The sequence below is a fragment of the Hippoglossus stenolepis genome, chromosome 2 (assembly GCF_022539355.2).
Source record: "Hippoglossus stenolepis isolate QCI-W04-F060 chromosome 2, HSTE1.2, whole genome shotgun sequence".
Taxonomy (NCBI): Eukaryota; Metazoa; Chordata; class Actinopteri; order Pleuronectiformes; family Pleuronectidae; genus Hippoglossus; species Hippoglossus stenolepis.
The window spans coordinates 14,213,025-14,232,152 of record NC_061484.1 but is presented as its reverse complement, the minus strand read 5'-3'; the positions used below and the strand labels follow the sequence as shown (position 1 = coordinate 14,232,152).

General features: G+C 42.3%; 1 protein-coding gene across 6 annotated transcripts in view; it reads right to left on the bottom strand.

Annotated features, from left to right (window-relative positions):
- Positions 1-19,128, bottom strand: part of sept9b (septin 9b) — a 76,226-nt gene that overhangs the window by 40,561 nt on the left and 16,537 nt on the right. For 3 of the 6 annotated variants that reach the window (XR_007034692.1, XR_007034691.1, XM_047341906.1), the window contains exons 1-2: positions 11,679-11,890; positions 3,223-3,897 (exon numbers count right to left, since the gene is read on the bottom strand). The exons of 1 other annotated variant lie outside the window; for it this stretch is intronic. Coding sequence is in view for 3 of the 5 variants with exons in the window: in XM_047341906.1 (XP_047197862.1) it covers positions 3,223-3,897; positions 11,679-11,745 (742 nt within the window). In the remaining 2 variants the exon portion in view is untranslated. Of the gene's footprint in view, positions 1-3,222; positions 3,898-11,678; positions 11,891-19,128 lie in introns of those variants that run through there. 2 more of the 6 variants (XM_035167856.2, XM_035167864.2) reach the window with 1 other exon arrangement.

The window sequence follows — 19,128 nt, the reverse complement described above, 5'->3', positions numbered from 1 at the left end:
TAATTTCCTCTTGGAACGACTGAATGGGCCGGAAAGCGGCTTATCAAATACACTTGTGACAAGTTGACAGCCGAATGGAAAAATATATTTAAAAACAACGTTAAATAATTGCTAATTTATAAATAATTACTTGGAATTGGAGCAATACGGCAAATAATTATTTATAAATATACCCATTTCACACATGCCACCAGACCAATGGGTCTTGGATAGAACTTGGATCTTAGAGATGACTAAATTTCAGTTATTTTAAATCTGTGAATATTATACATGGGGCCAGCAGGAAGTTTACCCCTCACTTAGATCTCGGTTAGGCCCTCTCCTTACTGACAAATAAGTAGCTATGACCTCTATAATCTAGAAGAGGGCCATGTAAAAGTTTCAGCACAGATGAGAAATTTATAGTCACATGCAGTAGGAACTTTATGGCAACATGATACACACACTGGGTCAGTGTTTAAATATACTGTGGGAAATGTGCCTACGAAACATCAGCCAAATGACAAAGTGCATTACTTCAGAGACTTTTGGGTATTTCAGCTTCGGGCCGTGTATAAAGTACAAACCAGGATTATATAACCTCAAATGACCTAAATCATCAAGAAAACACACCCATCATTATGTTTCATCAAGAGCTAATTATAAAATACTTGGCAGGGTGTTTAATACTGGGACACCGATGCAATACAACACAGTTTTTCCTCTTACAGTTGTTTTGTGAGTAAAGACACTGATACATAAATAACAGATAGAAGAAGTGGCTATAATTAATATTTTCTATAATGATATATGATGATAGTTCGATAAATATAAAAACGATATGATAGGGGTCACTCACTGAGGCTATAGACAATTATCAGTCAGATTTTTAGAACATGTCTCGCCTTTCTAACATAGTTTTGTTGTTGTGCCTCACGTCTGTCATAGTTTAATTTTTGGCTGCAGCAGATAGATGTTTCCCTCAAAAAAGCTCTAAAAGCTCACAGTACCTGCTGAGCACCACACTCCAGAAACAAAGAGTTAGCTGAGCTATATCCAGATGCTCCCCTGAGGGTCTGGTGGAGACCAAACACAGAGCAAATATTAGACTAAATCCAAACAAGTAACTAACACTCATCAGGTGGATAAAAATACCTCTTGAACAGAATGATGATACTGATCTGCAACTGCAGGATGTGACACAATGCAAGAATATAACACTTTTACCACCGCAACTTTAACAGTTTACAACTTCTTTCCGCTGCCACCATGTGATAAAAAGTTTATGCAGATTAAGTTTCATATAACCCACTAAATATATAGGTTGCTCTTGTGTTGTTAATGCCCCTACTTGTTGTGTAGCTGTGAAGGAGCTTAGGGCACATCCATACTGCGTAACCGTGTGAAAACTGCAACGGATACGCCTGGCACCAACTCCACTCCAGCGTTTTAGAGCTGTTTAGAGTTTGAAAACGCTGCTGGTACCGTTTTAGTTTAAAAACTCCGGGCAGCGTTTTATTCTGGACAGTCAGAAACTGAGATGTTGGGAAACAATGACGTAGCCACTCACAACTGCTTGCTAATTGGGTCTTTTTGGTCATGACGTAGCCTTTGCTGATTCGTCAGGCTCCCATCACATGACCCCTCCTGTAAGAAAGCGACCGGCATTAGCCTCGGCTAGTAGGACACAATATGAATAATCAATTACTAGCATTGCTAAAGTGCAGTTAAATTCTGCATTTTACAATGATACCACTGCTTACATGTGTAGGAGACAAGCTATTATTCAAGCACTCCGTGCACATCGGCACGTGCATGCCCAGTGTACACGAGTGGTCACGTGATATGTGTTTCAGGCGTGTTAGTATAGAAAGGAATTTAAACTGATACAACAAATCTTTTTCAAGATGGATGAAGCCTTACGTTCGGCTTACTTAGGTGGGAAGTTAAAAAACATTTAAACTGTTTTCAATCAATTCACAAGCTGCTCCATAGAAACTCTGTGGCCTTAAATCTGACTCTCTGTGTTTCATGTGCTTTAATACTAATTACTATTTAACTGCTGCACCACTGTTCTGGTGCTGCCAAGGTTATGCTTTTATCACATAACAAAAAAGCCACGCCGGCTCCAATTCTGCATGAACAGACATGGACAACCACAAATACAGACAGTCTGCTGTTCCTACTGACAGATCGGCCTCAGAGGACACGGTTACTTGTGTTACTGACAGACGTGCAGACATCAGATTAATCAAACAGACCCACTCCTGTTATGGAATTCTTCTTCACAACGACAGTCTCAAAGTGAGAAGAGAAGCAGCAAAAGATAAGAAACAAAAAGTTCAAACAAATCAGTCTACGTGAATTTACATCTGGAAAATGTGACAAGACTTTTTTAGTCAGTGTGGTGTGACTGTGAGCTAAGAGTAAAGAGTTCCTCCTTCCTCATCACATAAGAAAATATGACTGTTTTAACTGGAGCTTCGGATCGCCTGTTACACTCACTTTAATCTCCTCTCCACTTATGACACTGCCGCATTAAACTACTAAATGCTCTGCTCAATTCAAACATGACAGGCGTCTCCAATTCAGACTTTACACATCAAGCCAAAAAGAGAGAATCTATAAAAGATTTAAAGGAAACGATGTCACAGACAGAAAAGGATTGAAGCATGTTAACAAGGTACATTATCTGCAGTAATCTGTTCTTTGTTTTGTTCTTCATTTGTTCTAAAAGCATGTTTCTTAATGATAAACGTGGGTTTAGAGGAAATTTTAGGCCTCGACAATCTGCCCGAAGAATTCACCGAAACAATGATTACCTCTTTTTTCCTCAGACAACATGGGGGTTGTAATCGTGACTGCAACTATGGAAGAAGCCCCCAAACTGTTACACCTGCTTGGAGCAGCCTGGAGAGCAGCAGCAGTTGTGTGGTCTGGTGCTGTAAAGGGCCCTTACACAAGAATGACGGACAGAATCTTAATTTGTAATGATTTGTTTTGTTGCACTAAAGTCCTGTGTTTGTACTTTCTATCAGCAGTGAGGGCAAACCGATCAACAGAAATAATAAGAGGGTTGTTACCTCACAGCCATCCAACAGGCAAAGAGTAGAAATCAGAGGGAAGTGAACATATCACCAAATAAATGCCAAGAATCCCCACTTCAAGTTCCTCATAATGATGCAGTTGTGTTTAGAGGAGGTGTCTGACAGTTTCAGGAAGTGGCTGGAACGGGTGACTTACTTTCTGGGTTGGGGGATCTGCGTCCATGGTTCGGTGAGGAGCAGCGGAAGGTGGTCACGATGGTGTTGTGGTGTGGGTTGGGGTGGTGTGGGTGGTGCACCGCTGGGTGGTGGCCGTTGTTCTCCGCAGGAGCTCTGGTGATGCTGATTTCAGGTTTACGTACATCCCCGGGACTGGGGGGCTCAAACTTGCGAGCGTGATTCTGCTCGGGGGGGCGGCTGGTCCCGTTGTTGTTACTGTTACCCTCATTGCGCCGGATCACAGGGGAGTCACTGGGTGTCTTGGCAAAAGTGACCTCCCTCTTGTGGCCCAGCTCGGGGGTCTTAGAGTGACCCAGGACCTCGGGGCGTTTCACGGTGCTGCTGGTCACAAATCGTGAGGAGGCGGGGCTGGTGAGGTTATCCACCTGCTTGCTGGACGAAGAGGAGATGTCGATGGAAAGCTCGGAGCGGCGCGACACAGGCTCGGGGGTCTTGGAGCCTCCTCCACCCATGATGGAGCGGGGCTGGGTGAAGTTGAGGTTGTTGTTGTTGTTGGCCGCGGTGCCCAGGTCACGGTAGTAGATGCTGGTGGGGGACATGGCGTTGCGGTGAGGGGAGCTGGTCGTCCGGCGGGATCCGGGGGAGGAGTGAGATGAAGTGTCGACATCCTCCACCTCAAAGGACCTCTTTAGAGCTGCATGTGAGGGACATAGACAACACGACTGATCAATTCCTTATTGGCAGAAAATTGATTGGGAACTATATTGGTGTTCAGTTGCGTAACCTTTTAAAAAGAATTGACATACAACATAATGATCTGGGGTTTTTGTGTGTTTGACATAATTGAAAATTGAATGTGCTTAGGAGTTGGTAACAAGGAAATTATGTCTTTGCAACTTAACTGCAACAGCAAATACACAGTGTATGTAGCTGAAGGGAAAATTATCATGAACTAAATTTATATATTTTATTTATTTATTTGGCATACATGTTGAAATGTAAATAGACATATACTCGTATTTGTTTTCTAGCAAAATATCTAAGCCTAAAGTCCAATATTGACTTGGTATACAGGTAAACAGTATATACATGTAGTTTCGGCCAGAAAAAACAAGACCAATGACAGGGCGACCTTTGGCCCATACAGTCTGTAGACAACACTGTTAATAAGTAGAACTGAAACTGTTGTGAACTGAAGTATTAGTGACCTAAAAGATTGTGACTGTAAAAAGGTCCCCACGTAGACAGCGTTTTTTATAACGGGCCACAGACCAAAATAAATGAATTACAGTAAAAAGGACAATGTTTCTCATGCAAATGTTGTATCGAGGACGTATGGAAACACTCAAGTGTAGTATCAAGTGCAAAGTATTTGAGCAAATGTACTTTGTTACTTTTCCCACAGTTTATATGCAGCAGAACAGACCACATCAAAAACACATTTACTTACTCTTAACTTTTCTAAAACATTTCTAAAAGCAAAACAAGCTCATCGGCCCCTTATAAAGTATTTGTGGGTCAAGATTGCTGTTTTTAGGACCGAAGAACAATACAATAAAATGTTCATTAAAAAAGATCACACCAGTTAAATGAGCATTGAACAAAGTGAATTGTTTCTCTAAAACATAATACGAACGGCATCCAACTAGTAAAGACTCTGTGGCTGGAGGGTGGAGCGGCTGTAGAGGCAATTTTGGTGGCAACAAAATGCAACAATTTCTATCTGATGCCATTACATTCCCCATCACAAACAGTTTTCACTACACTGAAACAACATATGAATTAAATGCAACACGAGTGTTATACACAAATTCTGGGGTTTCAGACAGAGTGATGCTGTGATGCATGCAGACTGCCAGGCATTTAGGGCAAAAAGAAAAAGTTTCGCAATTAATGAGCAACATGGGCACAGCGAGAGAAGCACATCCTTCCCCTCGGCTGTGACGTGAGAAAGTGGCTGCGCCGTCCAAGACGAAGATACCGAGGGATGGAATCGCCCCCTGGGAAGACCGCGCTGGCTCAAAGTCAACTTGAATTTGACTCCCATCGAGTTGTTGCTGTGCCAAGCCAGTGGCCAGGAGCTGCTATCAAAATGACACACTAGTTGGACCAGTCCGCTCACGCACGCCCTTAAGATCATCTCCTGTTTCCAACAATCCCAAACTCAGCGCTGATTATTTGATCCCTTTGTGGCATGTGGTGTGTGTGAGTGTGTGTGAGTGCTGACACACACCACTTTGCTTTATGTAACTGTATGGAGTTCTGTTCAAAGTGCTTGTAAAAAAGGAGTGAGTATGTGTTACGGGAATGTATACGTGTTTATTTTTAAGCGACTACACCCACAGGGAGAGGACCATGCCCCGGCCCCGCTGCTCGCTGGGTAAGGCCAAAACAACCTCAGTGGATGTGGAGCTCAACACAATCACATCAACGCCGTCTACCCGCACACATCGGCCGGCACCGCTAATCTAATTTACTGCCTCGCTCCAACATGGTGGACATTTGATACAATTTACCCTCTAACAAAAATTCAGGCCGCAGCCAACGTCTCGCTCTCTTCCCGTCCTCGCCGGACGCACCAAGGACGTTCTCGTTCACCACAGGAATAAACGGATCTGCAGTTTACGGTGATTTGTGATACAAATCTCCTTAACCCCCCCTCCCTGTCCCTCCCTGTTCACTGTTTTTCTAGACCTTGAAGCTTGGTTACCTTTCATTTGTGGCATTCAGATAGTAAAACACTGGTTTTATAAGATATGGCTGTAAGGTTATGTCGCCCCAGATCGTTTTACGTTCCCTACATTATGGGAGGAAAGCATGAAATGTGTCTTAATAAGCATAAAAAAGGCCTTAGACATTAAATACCCACTTCGAGCCATTTCCTCACGCTCCCATCATTTATTTTCTTCAAGTTCTGATGAGAGCAGAGTTCAATATCCAATATGGCGCCCCGTGAAATCGCTTTAAAATCCATCCTTTAGATATACATATAAGAAAATTACATACAACAGTAAACTTGCAATTTATAAGTGGTGTCCAAATCCACAACGCCACTGGACTGTGTCCTTCTTACCCCTGCTCTCCTCCTCCTCCGACTTCTTTTTTTTTTTTTTTTATGATTGCAGAGATCGAGTCCAAGGCTGTGGCCACTTTCAACTCCGGCCAGAGAATAAGTCGTTCTGCCAACATGGCTCTGCAGATTTCACAAGGAGCCGAAAGGTTGTATGCACGCTCAGACTGTATTGAGTGTTTCGCGAATCATTTCATCCTCCTCTGAGAGTCCCAGCACTTCAGAAACTGTCGACAGTCTGTCATCTCTTGACCCCCGCTGCAGGCTTTTGTTATATTTTGGAAGAGCTGTAAATGTGAGAGCCGAGGCTGAACACGGGAGAGAAATCAGGACGCACATTCACAAGATTCGTCATAATAAAAGCCGAACATAGACGCTGTTTTTGCCGGTGACCTGTTAAGTGATCTTAGATTAGTAGCTCTGTGTTTGGCTGCTTTGTGATTATATGCCCTCGGGCGCAGGCCTGGAGCTGAGGACTCGCTGTTTGTTTGTATTTAGAGACTGCGCAGTCGAGTGTGCATGATTTAAGAGCAGAATCTCGCTGTGGTTTAATGCTGTTCTTTAACATCGGGCATTTCTCAATCAGAGTAAAAGGGCACTCGGAGAACGCATACATTTGCCAAAGCTGATTGGCCACTTTATCACCGTATAGCATATTAAAATCAGATACATGTAAACAGACGTTTTCCACAAACTGCTCACATTAAACAGACAAAATATCCACTCTCTGATATTGTTATTGTACAGTTACTGAATAAAGATTACTCCTCCAAATAAAATAATTATTTTGATTCACAAAATCTCGATCAATTTGCATCATTGATGTTCATAGATATTACAGTACAGGTGCCAGATTTTTTTCCATAAAGATCTTTGCATTATTTGTTGAGAAATTGGAAAAAATGTCTAAAAACACCCTACGTCCCAACGTTACAGAAATGAAAAAGAAATCCTGAATCTGCCCCCTGATCCAGATCTATGCCAACATTTAATGGGTTCTTCCCTGACCCGCACCACTTCCTTCCACCACATCTCACAGTAATCCATTCAGTAGTTTTTGCATAATCCTGCTAAACAAACACACACACACACACAAAAACTTCGGGGAAAGCATAACCTCCTTGGTCGATTTAATTGTCGCCCAACCAGTCAGTGGTTCAGTTTCTTGTTTAGCCGAAGCCAAACGGCTAAGGAAGGATATTCTTTACCGTGAATATCCTGAGTATTTGTGCAGTGTGGGACTGACATATGGATGAAGGAGTATTGGTCCCAGTGAAGCAGCATTCCCAGACTATGAGCTGGAAACAAGAGGTGCCGTCCACCTCAGAGGAACCTCGTTAACAGCAGCCAGGAGCCTCGTCTCCCCACGTCCCTCCGCTACCTATCACCGCCCAGCGTCCAGTACCTCACCGTGTCTCATGTGGGACGACAGACAATACAGCTCTGAATTTCATGGTGCAACGAAAACAAAGATGGAGGCATCTGTGTCCTCACTTTGGTTCACGGTCATTTGTTTTTGTAATCCAGCCCAGGTGTTAGGCCACTCTGCCTCTTTATCATCCGTGTCATCACTTAGACTGTACTCAAGGACGTTCCAACCAACCAACATAAACACTCAGTATCATCTCGGCCCAGATGCACGAATAAGAGATAGTCGGAGTCGGAGGGAGGAAAGCAAACAGAGAGACAGGAGGGAAGGAAGGAGAAAGGAGACGAGATAGAGAGACAAAAGGATGCAGCGTGAGAAATGAGGAGGTTAAAACAGGTCAAAGATAAAGTTGCCACTTCTTCAGTTCTCTATCACTGGTGTTAGTGGACACTGACAGTGATATGGAGAAGTTCTCTGATGTTGCAGTGTACACAAAAAGCTCTCAGACATGCACTGAACTCTGGATAATCTCCTGAAATTATCCACAGAGGCTGTATGTGAGTTTTCCTGCCACACCAATGAGGATGTCAACGTAGAGAGACAACTATATTCAACAGCTATTGACGAAAAGGAGCGACGCCGGGTGTCGATGTGCTGTAGACAAATAAGCATAATTTCTGGAGCCGATTTTTAACTTGATGTCCTGCTTCCTGCATGATCTACCAGGTGCCACCTCTGGTCTTAAGGTTCCACAGATTTTCCTATTTTGTGAACGCGTCTGACCCAGATAATCTCCGGCTGCGTTCTTCGCATGTAAAAGGCCAAGTCCAAATAATGTCCAGACATCATCCAGCTTAACGTCTTGTCATGATGATGTCAATATCTAAAATATAAATATGAAGTTTAAGTCAATAAAAATGAAATGAGGATGCTTTCAAAAACTATGCCATCAATAGTTTTACTTTATACAAACTGCAGTAATAATTTTTCAAGGTGAGGGCATATTTCAAACATATCCAGGAATGTATGTGGTCCCACAGTGAGGCCATGTTTCTAACATCATGACCCTGTGGAGAACACAACATCTATTACAAGACTCTTTGTTCTTCTTGTCACTGAAGATAGTTCTGTATGACTGTGATTGTACATATTTGTTTATATATCTACAAGGAATGATAGAATTGTATCCTATTGTATTTTGCTTGGTCAGGTGAAACTTTACTGCCACATTATCAAACATCTTACGGCCCAATGATGGTGCTGTGTTTACTAATGCTGACCAGAAAGCTTTACTGCATGGTTCTCTACTGGCCTGGCCAACACCCTGTGTCCAGCACAAAGGAATTCTGGGAGAGTTAAAGGCGTAAAGAGGGGAGACATGTCAGAGGAAACTGCTGCAGAGATTGGGTCTAAATGTTCATTCATTTTGCAGCAATATTGACGCATGATATCTTTAAAAGGAGCATCTGAACACTAAAATAATACATAAATAAAACAATAGAAAATTTCAGCATGCACGCACACACACACACAAACACACACACGCACTAAAGCCATCCAGGCAGCTGCCAAATAACTGACCTGGTGCTTAGCTTCAGGCCTCAACCTGTGACAGGTAAAGCCTTGTTGTGTTGCTTTGATCAAAGGTTGGTTAACTATCTCATTCACAAGCAGATTGATTTACATCAGTGTCCAGAGCAGGTATAAAGAGAGCGGCTGCATTCCACTTAACACCTGTTGACACACACACACTGTTTGGTCTCTCAATGAAGTCCTGATGCAAACGGAGAGTGGGGGGGGGGCTTGCAACATGGAGATTACAAGTGATTAATCGTAGCTCCGTGACCTCGGAGCAGAAATTAAAATATGCGAGCCATGCACTTCTTACACATGAATCATTAAACAATGAAACTGCCTGTAAAATATAATATTTGGCGGAGAACATGATAATGCAGAGCTACAATCTCTCAGAGATTAATTTGTATGTGTGCACATTATGTGTGTGAGTCTGGCAATAACACAAAGTATATGAAGGGGGACAAAAAACATTTTTAATTTAACTGGACTAACAACAATGCCTTACATGCTTGTGTGTTACTATAATATAGTTGTAATTGGACAACAGAGAACAGTTAAGAAAGTGTGGTATTTACACACATGACCAACCTGAACCAACTTAATAACACACTTTGGCCTCTGTGCCGGGTTTACACACTCTCTCCATTTCTATGTCAGTTTCCTCTCTGTGTTCACATTCCACAATGCAGCAACAACATGGCACCTCTGAGCAGATAATCAGCCCAAATTACCTTGGACTGGACACAGTCAGCTCAGTTTAGGTTGGACAACACAGCATGAGCCCACGTCCGACTCTGCGGAACCTCTCTGGATATTCAAATAAGAGCTTATCCTTGGCTTATTCTTTGGAGACTCATTTAGATTCAGAGAGACATGCTTTCTACCCTTTAGAAACCAGAAATTTCAGTTTGTGGTTTCTATCACCCCCTCTTTCCATAACAGTGCCACACGCTCATGAGTCCATCCAAAGAGGCATCATTACGTGTTTAGTGTGCTCACCCTCTCTGTGCCCATTTCCTTCTCAGTGTGAGATACAGCGCAGAGCAATGTACTGGAAAAGAAAATGATCTGGGATAAAATAGGGATTTCGTCAGTCAAGGTTTTTCCATGCATCTCGGTCTGCAGTTGTTTATATACTGGATTAAATCCCTAGACTGGTTCATACTGACCTTTATGATGTCCTGGTGACATAGATGACGATGGACAGTCACCATTGGACAGTGGATACAGCAAGTGCTTTCTGGGAGTCGATGGTCAGTGCATAATGAACTAGAATGGCAAGGCCCAACAGCCTCCTTATGAAACCACATTTAAACTCAGTAGATCCGGATTTTTATCTGGATCTGCATCAAACTGCACACACTCATAAATATCAGTCCCCTAAACATTCCTGATTTTGTTCATCAAGCCCAATGAATTATTCTCTGAGTAATCAGGGAAAAGGTTCATAAATATCAATGTCACGATATTAGCTATTTGCATGTGGATTTATTGCCCTTTAACTCTGAATAATCTAGTTAACATGGACTTCCTATCCACCTGTAACTTCCCCTTGGCACTACAATGGTCTGCCAGCAAATAGCTGCTGTACATGAACATTTCTGGCCACCACTGACTGAGAACTCGGTTACTTTCACAGATAAAAACTCTCAAGACAAACTGTTCTGTACAAAGTGACGTCCGACCAAAAGTAAACAACTGAGTCATCTAGGTTTTTCAGTTACTGTAGAGTTTCAATTCATTTTTTTGATGTATTTATTCCGCTGGACCTAGATACATAGATAATTTAAACATATGAAATCTTGCTAGCTAGTTGAGCAGTCACGTGACTGTTAAATAAATCCATGTAAACGAGGTTATGTAAAGAAGATATTGCTGAGGATGTTTACTTTTTTCCAGCTTCTGCTCTCAGCATTGGTCTGTGATGCGTCTGACGGCCAAAGAGCAGCTGAGGGGAGCGGAGTGACCGGAGGAGGAACAGGAAAGAAGCAGGGAAGGAAGAGAGAATGAATGGCAGAGGAAAAGCAGGACAAAGGGATTTAATGCCAGCTCCACAAGGGCTGAGGAAACAACGTACAGACACAGTTGTGGACGTTGAATGTGGCGTTAGACAGATGTTAACTCTTAAGAGCTGAGGTTTCCACTGTCTCCCTCTGCCGTGCTTTCAGCTGAGAGCTATCCGGTGCTGGAATGGTGTGTGGTGTCGGTGCTGTGTTTGTTTCTATTATTGACGTAACCTGGGTATAATCAATGACAGATGACAGTCTACAGGAACTTGGCTAGAATGTGCCCACCACCCTGTTTTTAACACATTCATACACACACACGCTCAGTTCTTATTATATTATTATATTGGTCCACATTCATACGACTCAAATACAAATCTGTCGGGCTGATGTTTACTTCTTCAGCATGAACATCGTACATGAAAAGAAAAAGTGGAAAACAAATTACAAACCTTCAAAATCTGAAATAATCCCCTCCAAGTGTGGATTGACTCCAGAGTCTGACATCTTTTCACTCATGAAATATCACCAAACTTCTTTGTCCTCCAACTTTTAAGCTGTTTCCCGTTAAATCTGAAGAAATTTCCAAAAATAGAGTGAGAAAAGTCCAAGAACCACAACTCTCTTAAAAGAGCAATTTTCTCTGACTTCCCACCAACTTTTTCTATATCACTGCAATCAGGCTTCAGAGAGAGAGCGAGCAGGCAAAGCCTCCTCCCTTCTCCTCCCCTCCCTGTAGCGAGAAACACACTCCCCCTTCTCCCTCATGTCCTGTGTGAGTGTGTATTTCCCCTGCCCCCCACACACTCTTGCATGCATGCACGCGCAGGCACTGACGCAGACAACAGGCCCTGTCATACCCGGAGACCCTTTACGACCGAAGGTGCTCTCGGGTCTGATTTCCTCATTCAGCCCCTGAGCAGCTCTGACAGTGAAAGTGGACGACATGTCACACAGTCCTTTAAACCGAGTTAACCTGCAATCAGACAACATCCACGGCTACAACTGTGGCTGTTTAAATGGCCTCGAGAAGGGCTGCTCTACTGTAACTCAGCTACAGCTCAAATTAGAGTTAAAGTGAGAGTTTGAGCTTTTTAGTTTTGAGTAAACAACATTTAAAATAAATAGCCTGGTATCACCAAATTACGTATGAACCATTTATTTCTTGAGTCCAACTAAAGTCCAACATTTCTCCACACAAAACACAAACATCGATACTTTTTGAAGGTGTTTTAGGACCAGATGACATTTTTGCCATTAATATCTATTAATAGCTATCTGCATATGAATGCAGATAAATTAAAAAGCTGATATTCGATGTAATTCAGTCCATGTGTTCCTCCTCTTCTGCTCTCGACACGGACTGTTTACCTGCAGGCAACCAACGCCTGCTCAAACATAATTGGTCGATTGGCAGACGGAAACCAGAAAGCCTCCATCCCCAAAATCGTGTCCCTCCCCTACAGATTCTAAATATTCACATGTAGAATCTGTTCATAGAGATAACCCTAACCCTACCTAGAAGGGCGTTAGATGGCACACGTTGACATGACACGCAAAATGTTTTTAAAAGTGTCATGCTGTTAGTACGTTTTATTAGCTAAAACCTGATGCAGTCTACTGTGACTGAAAAACCTCAGAGACTTGCTGGAGAAAGTTGACTTTAGGGATATGAGACGTAGCCTCTGGGCAATCAGAGGGCGATTCGTGCACCAACCCGCCCCCACGGACACTGTTGTCAGAAGGAGCACAAGAATTTGAGCATTGTGGACACATAAGTGAAGTTAATGTAGCACTGAGGGCTTTGGGAGGGAGACTGATGACAAACTGGCTTTTTGAAGTGGCGGGTATATGGTTACTCTGCCGGTCCTTGAAGCTGCTGTGGAGAATGTGGTGAATGTTCTTTAGAGCCACAATGAAACACGGTTGAAAAGGTGATGATGAAATAATAATAAAGAAAAGCGATAAAATATCAAACTCAGCCTTTTTTTGCACCGGCTCCCTGTAATGTGCCGCAGTGTTTCTTATCCACAAATCTACCACAGAGACAAAGCAACAGTGATGGTATCGCTGTAATTGCTGATTGGCCGTGAGAGAGCAGCTTTTCCCCCATTTCCTGTTTGGGGCGGCAGACAAAATTGCAAATGAGATTTTTGATGGATTGTCCCTGATCCTGGGTCACTTTGACCATTTCAACACTAATGCTAAAAGTCATAACGGTTAATAAAAAAGCTGACACCACACCATTTCTCAAAAGAAAACTAAAAGCAAAGGGAATGTGTAATTCCCACTTCCAGATATCCAGGAGATATCGTCACATAACACTAATCACATTCAGTTTTTTTTTTGTGAAAGCAAAAATGCAGAAAACCGTGCGTGGCACTTTTATAGGCGCCAAATATTTGGTAAATCCCATATGAATGAAAAGCTCCATTCAAAGGGGCACTAATAAGATGCCAAGCCCACCCCGCGGCCCCTAACCCTAACACCTGAGAGGTCGATAGGGACACAGAATAATGCTGTGTGTTTATGGTGCAGTCTGGTTGTTGTATTAAACTGCTGCGAAGGTGTCTTGGGATAAAGAGCAGAGTACGGAGGTGGCGTCTGCACGGTATATTTGCATGTATACATCAATCAGGAACTTTATTATGTAGAATATGAGCCCCCTGAGACGCTTGTTGTCATATGTTGGGCAATTAAGCGTCAAGCTCATATTGTACGACAGCACGTGATATGCATCATACATCCTGGCAGCTGTAAAAGTGCCTTTACAGTTAATGGGATGGTTTGTGCTTCCATGCATGCATATGGTTATAGTGGTTATAGTGCACCGTGACATGCACATGAAAACACATGTGTATGTGCATGTGAATTAGGCCTCTTTCACTGCATATCACATACTCTACACAGTCTAGAACTACCTGTAGTCCACAGTACATGTGCTTTGCTGCACTGTACATAAGGAAGTATGTGGCCCCTCAGTGCCCATGCAGGCCCAAGTGCACAGTAAACCATATGCCACAAGTATTCAATTAAACCAGAACACATGGTATGTGAAATACACACCTCCGCCAGCAAGTGTGTATTTATCTAAACATGGATACACAGTCTGAGCTGACAGGATGAGGGAGCGCTCCAAAACAACATCTGGAGCAGCATGTGTATGTGTCTGTGTGTGTGCTGGAGGTAACATTATGTGAATATGTGCATGTGTGTACATGTGCTTGTGCGGTTACTTGAATGCGACTGTGGACACGGGTGTGTTTGTTTGCGTCTGTGTGGCCTGGTGCCCCTGAAATAGCAGTGGAAACGCAGAGGTAATTGCATATAGTGGGATGAATGTGCCTGACCAAAATCATTCAGCCCTGTATCTGTGGTGCTGCGAGACACCAGAGCTGAGCTTCTTATGTACCTTGTTAATAAAAACAATAAAGTGCAGGAAAGGGTGCAAGGCACTTAGAAATGTTGATTCTATTTAATGTTGTGATCAGTGAAGTTGTCAGATTTCATGATTCTTGCAGAATTCAACCTCGTGGAATTTGTTGCTGCTTTGGTAGCTTGTAAAAACCCCGGAGTCACCGCTCTTTACAGACTTATGGTATGATTGATGCTTTAATGAAGAGGGTTTCAAAGTGGGAGGCGGGCCTCCCCAGGGGGACTCTAAACAGTTTAGGCTCCGTGAAGTGGAAGTGAAAAATGCAACATTAGTTATTAGCCTCACCAAGGTGATTATATTCTCATCTGCATTTGTCTGTACGCGTCTCTGTTAGGTTGCAACTTTACACAAACATTACTGCACGAAACTTGGTGGAAGGATGTGGTACATGGGTCACGGAAGAACCCATTAAATTTGATTAAACTTTAGAGCTGCTCAGGATCAGGTTTTGGATCCAGGATATCTTTCCCACTGGTTTTAAAAAAGCTCTCAGTGGTCTTGCTGTATCACTGCATCACTGATCTCCTGATCCCACGCTCTGCCCCCAGGTCACTGAGGTCTTCCTCACAACTCCTTTCAATCCCCCCTGTCGTCTGAAACTCTAAAGAGGACCGAGTTTTCTCTGTTGCTGCCCCTAAACTCCGGAATAATCTCCTGCCCAACATTAGGTCTTATCCTACTATCCACAATTTTAAATCTAATTTCAAAACCTGCCTTTGTAATCTAGCTTTTAACTCAACCTGATTCCCTCTAATGATTCTGCAGATGTCTCTCTTTTTTATCTCATTTACTTTTATCTTGTGTCTTTTATTGCATCTTCCTCTCGCACCGTTATTACTTCCTTGTTATCCATACATACTGTTGTTCCTGTGTCATGTTTGTAAAGCAGAAATCAGGCACATTTAGGGAACTGATATCTATGTGAGTGTGGACTATTTGTTGCAAATGAATATAAGGGGGCTGCTGTGGTATACACTCTACTGTGTGAGACTCTATAGTCCCAGCCTTGAAACTCCTGCTTTAATACATACAACTTTGATGAGTTAATTTAATTTGAATTATTGAAGATATCTCTTCCATGCAGAAAAAAGAGTGATAGGGTTAGGGTTAGAGAGATATAATATCTGAGAGATATTTATTATGCACCCTGACATTTTAGACTTTCTTGGTCACACAAACAGGAAATCAGCACAAGCAGCAACACTTATTGGGAGGAAGTTTCACAAACTCAATTCTCTATTTGACCACATAAGCATGAATGTGTGGTTTCAGCTTTAATCTACATGACACCTTTTAAAGTTTCCTACGTGTGGGACACAATTTCTTCTAGACTTCTAGATGTTGGTGGAATAAACTATTTCCCCGAACCTAAATAACATGTTGACACTGCAGAAATATGATGCTATTAAACGGGGAAGTGAAACCAATGCATAAATCCAGAGAACGAATAATAAGGAAACAAGTGATTTGAAGAAAGAAATGTGAGACTGAGGGTTTTAGAGAAGTAGAAGTTTAAAGTAGCCTTGCTTTATACAGACCATTCTGTGCTTCTGCTCACATATTATTATAAAATGTGTTTTTATAAAAATGACAGCTCATTGGAAAAACTATTATCCTTGACTTTTTCATTGTAAGCCTTTACAATTGGCCTAACAACAGTGTGGTCCATTTATGCTGGCAGCAACAAGTCTGCAGTGGTTTTAAGACTTGGATGTTTTTCACTGTGCAGGGAACTGCTGCATAAACTGTTGCATTAGGAACATGAATCTACAGAGTCTGTGCTATCTTGGTACGAGCAAACCACACAGGTATCACATGATTGTTCAGCTGTTGACAGCTCACAAACTTCCTGACAAACATGAGTAGCTGTGAAGAGGAGAGCTTGCACATTAGGCTTCCTGTCCTCTGGTGTTTTTTTGTGAACATAAATAATTCAACACAATAACAATAATAATAACAACAACATTAATAATAATATATAATACTTTCTATAGCGATATTACGTTTATCAGCATGTTGTATTGGGATGATAACAATACATACATGTCTGTTAAATAAAGACAGTTTGGGAATTAACCCATTTTGTAAAATTAAATTGATTAAGAGTCTTCTTTTGCATTAAAATCCAGAAATGTGTTTATCAAAAGGTTATAAGTTAAAAAATACCATAAATATGATAATAACACTCGGCTTGGTTGTGTTCTAACATTTTGACACTGCTGGTTTTGCCCCCAAGCTGAGCCGCTTGTAAACAATCACCCCTGACTTGAACTGTTTCCATCACGTTGAGAAATGTCACCTGTCAGAAATCCTCCCCCGGGATGACTGAAGGCGGGGCTTCCCACTCAGTTTCCTGTAGTTTCTCGCTGCGCTGCCCGTTTTCACGGCCCCCCCCCCGCACTTATCATAACTAAATAATAAAATGACAAACAATATGAGGTGAGATAGTGGAAGGGCAGAGGGGCGTTCACTCATAGAGGATATCCTGTACACTTCTTTTATGGAACATGGAGAGCTGAGCGATTTCCTTGATTTCCTTTAACTCCAGGTTTATGGTGTTTGAGGGGGTGTATGTGTGTGTGTGTGTGTGTGTGTGGGGGGGGTTCCTTTTTACACACACGTGCTTGTGAGGGTTAGGGTATACAGCATTTTAAAAACTGTAGACTCAGGTGTAAAGAGGAAGAATGGGAGACAGTGCACTCACCTATTAAAGTAACATTTTAATGTCACATTGATGTGCTGCCCTTTGTGACTACAGCTTGTTCACGTGCATGTTTACAGGACAGAAAGACAAAGAGGAGCCAAAATAAGTGTGAAATGTTGACCCTCTCAAAACTGACCTGCGGCCGGCCCCTCACTAACCAAGACAGATTGTTGTGCATGATTCTGAAAATAAAAACCATAACTGTTGGAGCATTTAATGTTTTTGCAGCAGAAGGAAAAGGCCTCTGTCTTCTGTCTCATCATCGTTGCTTGCTTGTGAAGACACACATACGTTTCGTTGTGTGTGGTGAATAATGTGTTGATAACACAAGGAAGCTCCAGATGTGGCAGAAGAGGAGCAGAGGTCAAATAATTATTGGATTATGGAGTGTTCAGAAATATTTTGTTCATGTTTGGATAGAAATCTTTTGGATCAATATGTTCTATGAGTTTTTTATCAAGAGTAATTATCATGAATTGATCCAATGGGAAAACTATTGAAATGTGATCTGCAAAATTGATTGGGGTGAAAACATAACCTCCTTGGCAGAGATAAAAATACCAATATAGGCACTGGTGGTCCATTTCTATTGCAGAGTATAAAGGGTGAAGAGTGATGCATAATGAACCACATGCTTAATCTGTATTAGAACAGTATAGGCCCTGGCTTTGACCCCTTTATGTTAACAAATGGAAGAGAGAGAGAGTCAAACAACAGGTCCTTTCAAAACGTATCAAAGAGGTTTGTAACTGTTGTGTTTGGATCCCCAACCCCCACTACTGATCGCTGCTGTTACTGTTGTCAGCTTATTGCTTGATACACAAAAACTACAATTAATGTCAACTCAAAAGACAAGACACCAGTTTTCTTTAAGTTCCAGGCTGAATACTTTGTTTTCTGTCTTTTCCCACTGATGTATTTTAAAGACGTCATCAATTAAAAATCATAACAAATCAGCCATGGCCATATACAGGCAAGTCGTGGCAGATGACACATTCTATCAAACATATTATTTTAATCCTGAACATGAGTGGAAGAGGAGTGGAGCAGTCACTAAGAGTCAGGATGGAGCTGTTTCGAATGCACACGCAATCAGGGACTTGAAAACACCGTCCATGCACCACAGCCTCTGCTCCTATCTTTATCAAAACACAGGGATAAGGGGTGTGGGGGGGGTATAAGGCGGCGGCGGCTGTCGTCATGACAACATGTACAAACAGAGCAAGGCAGCGCAGGTTGGAAACCAGGAAGCAGCTCGACCCATATAGGACTTCCTCAATCGAGAGGGGTGACAGATGACATAAAGCTGAGCCTCCTCACCTCCCTCACCCACACAAGAGTCAGTCTTCACTAAATCCCTCCATCCCTCATTTAGAAAAAAAAAATCCCTCCTTCTGCAGAATATGAATCATCCACATGGAACATTTCACAGAACTGAGGGGAAATGGTGGCAGTGTGGTAGAGGACAAAATTACACTGCAACACTGCCCCCAGGTGGCAGCAAACATAGATGTGCGGTGCATCTGTATGCATCATATGGCTCACTCAGCTCAGCCATCTTATTAACGCTCGAATTAAAGGCTAATTTGCAGAGTGTCGCTCAGCTTGATGTCCGGCCTTAATCACTGTAAGACGCTAGATTAGTCCTAATCGTCTCAGTGCAGACTGAACACATATGGGCCTGGGCAGCAGTTCTGTAGAGTCTCTGTTCACAATAAACAAAGGACACGTAGAAACTAATTAAGTTAACTGATTAAAGAAG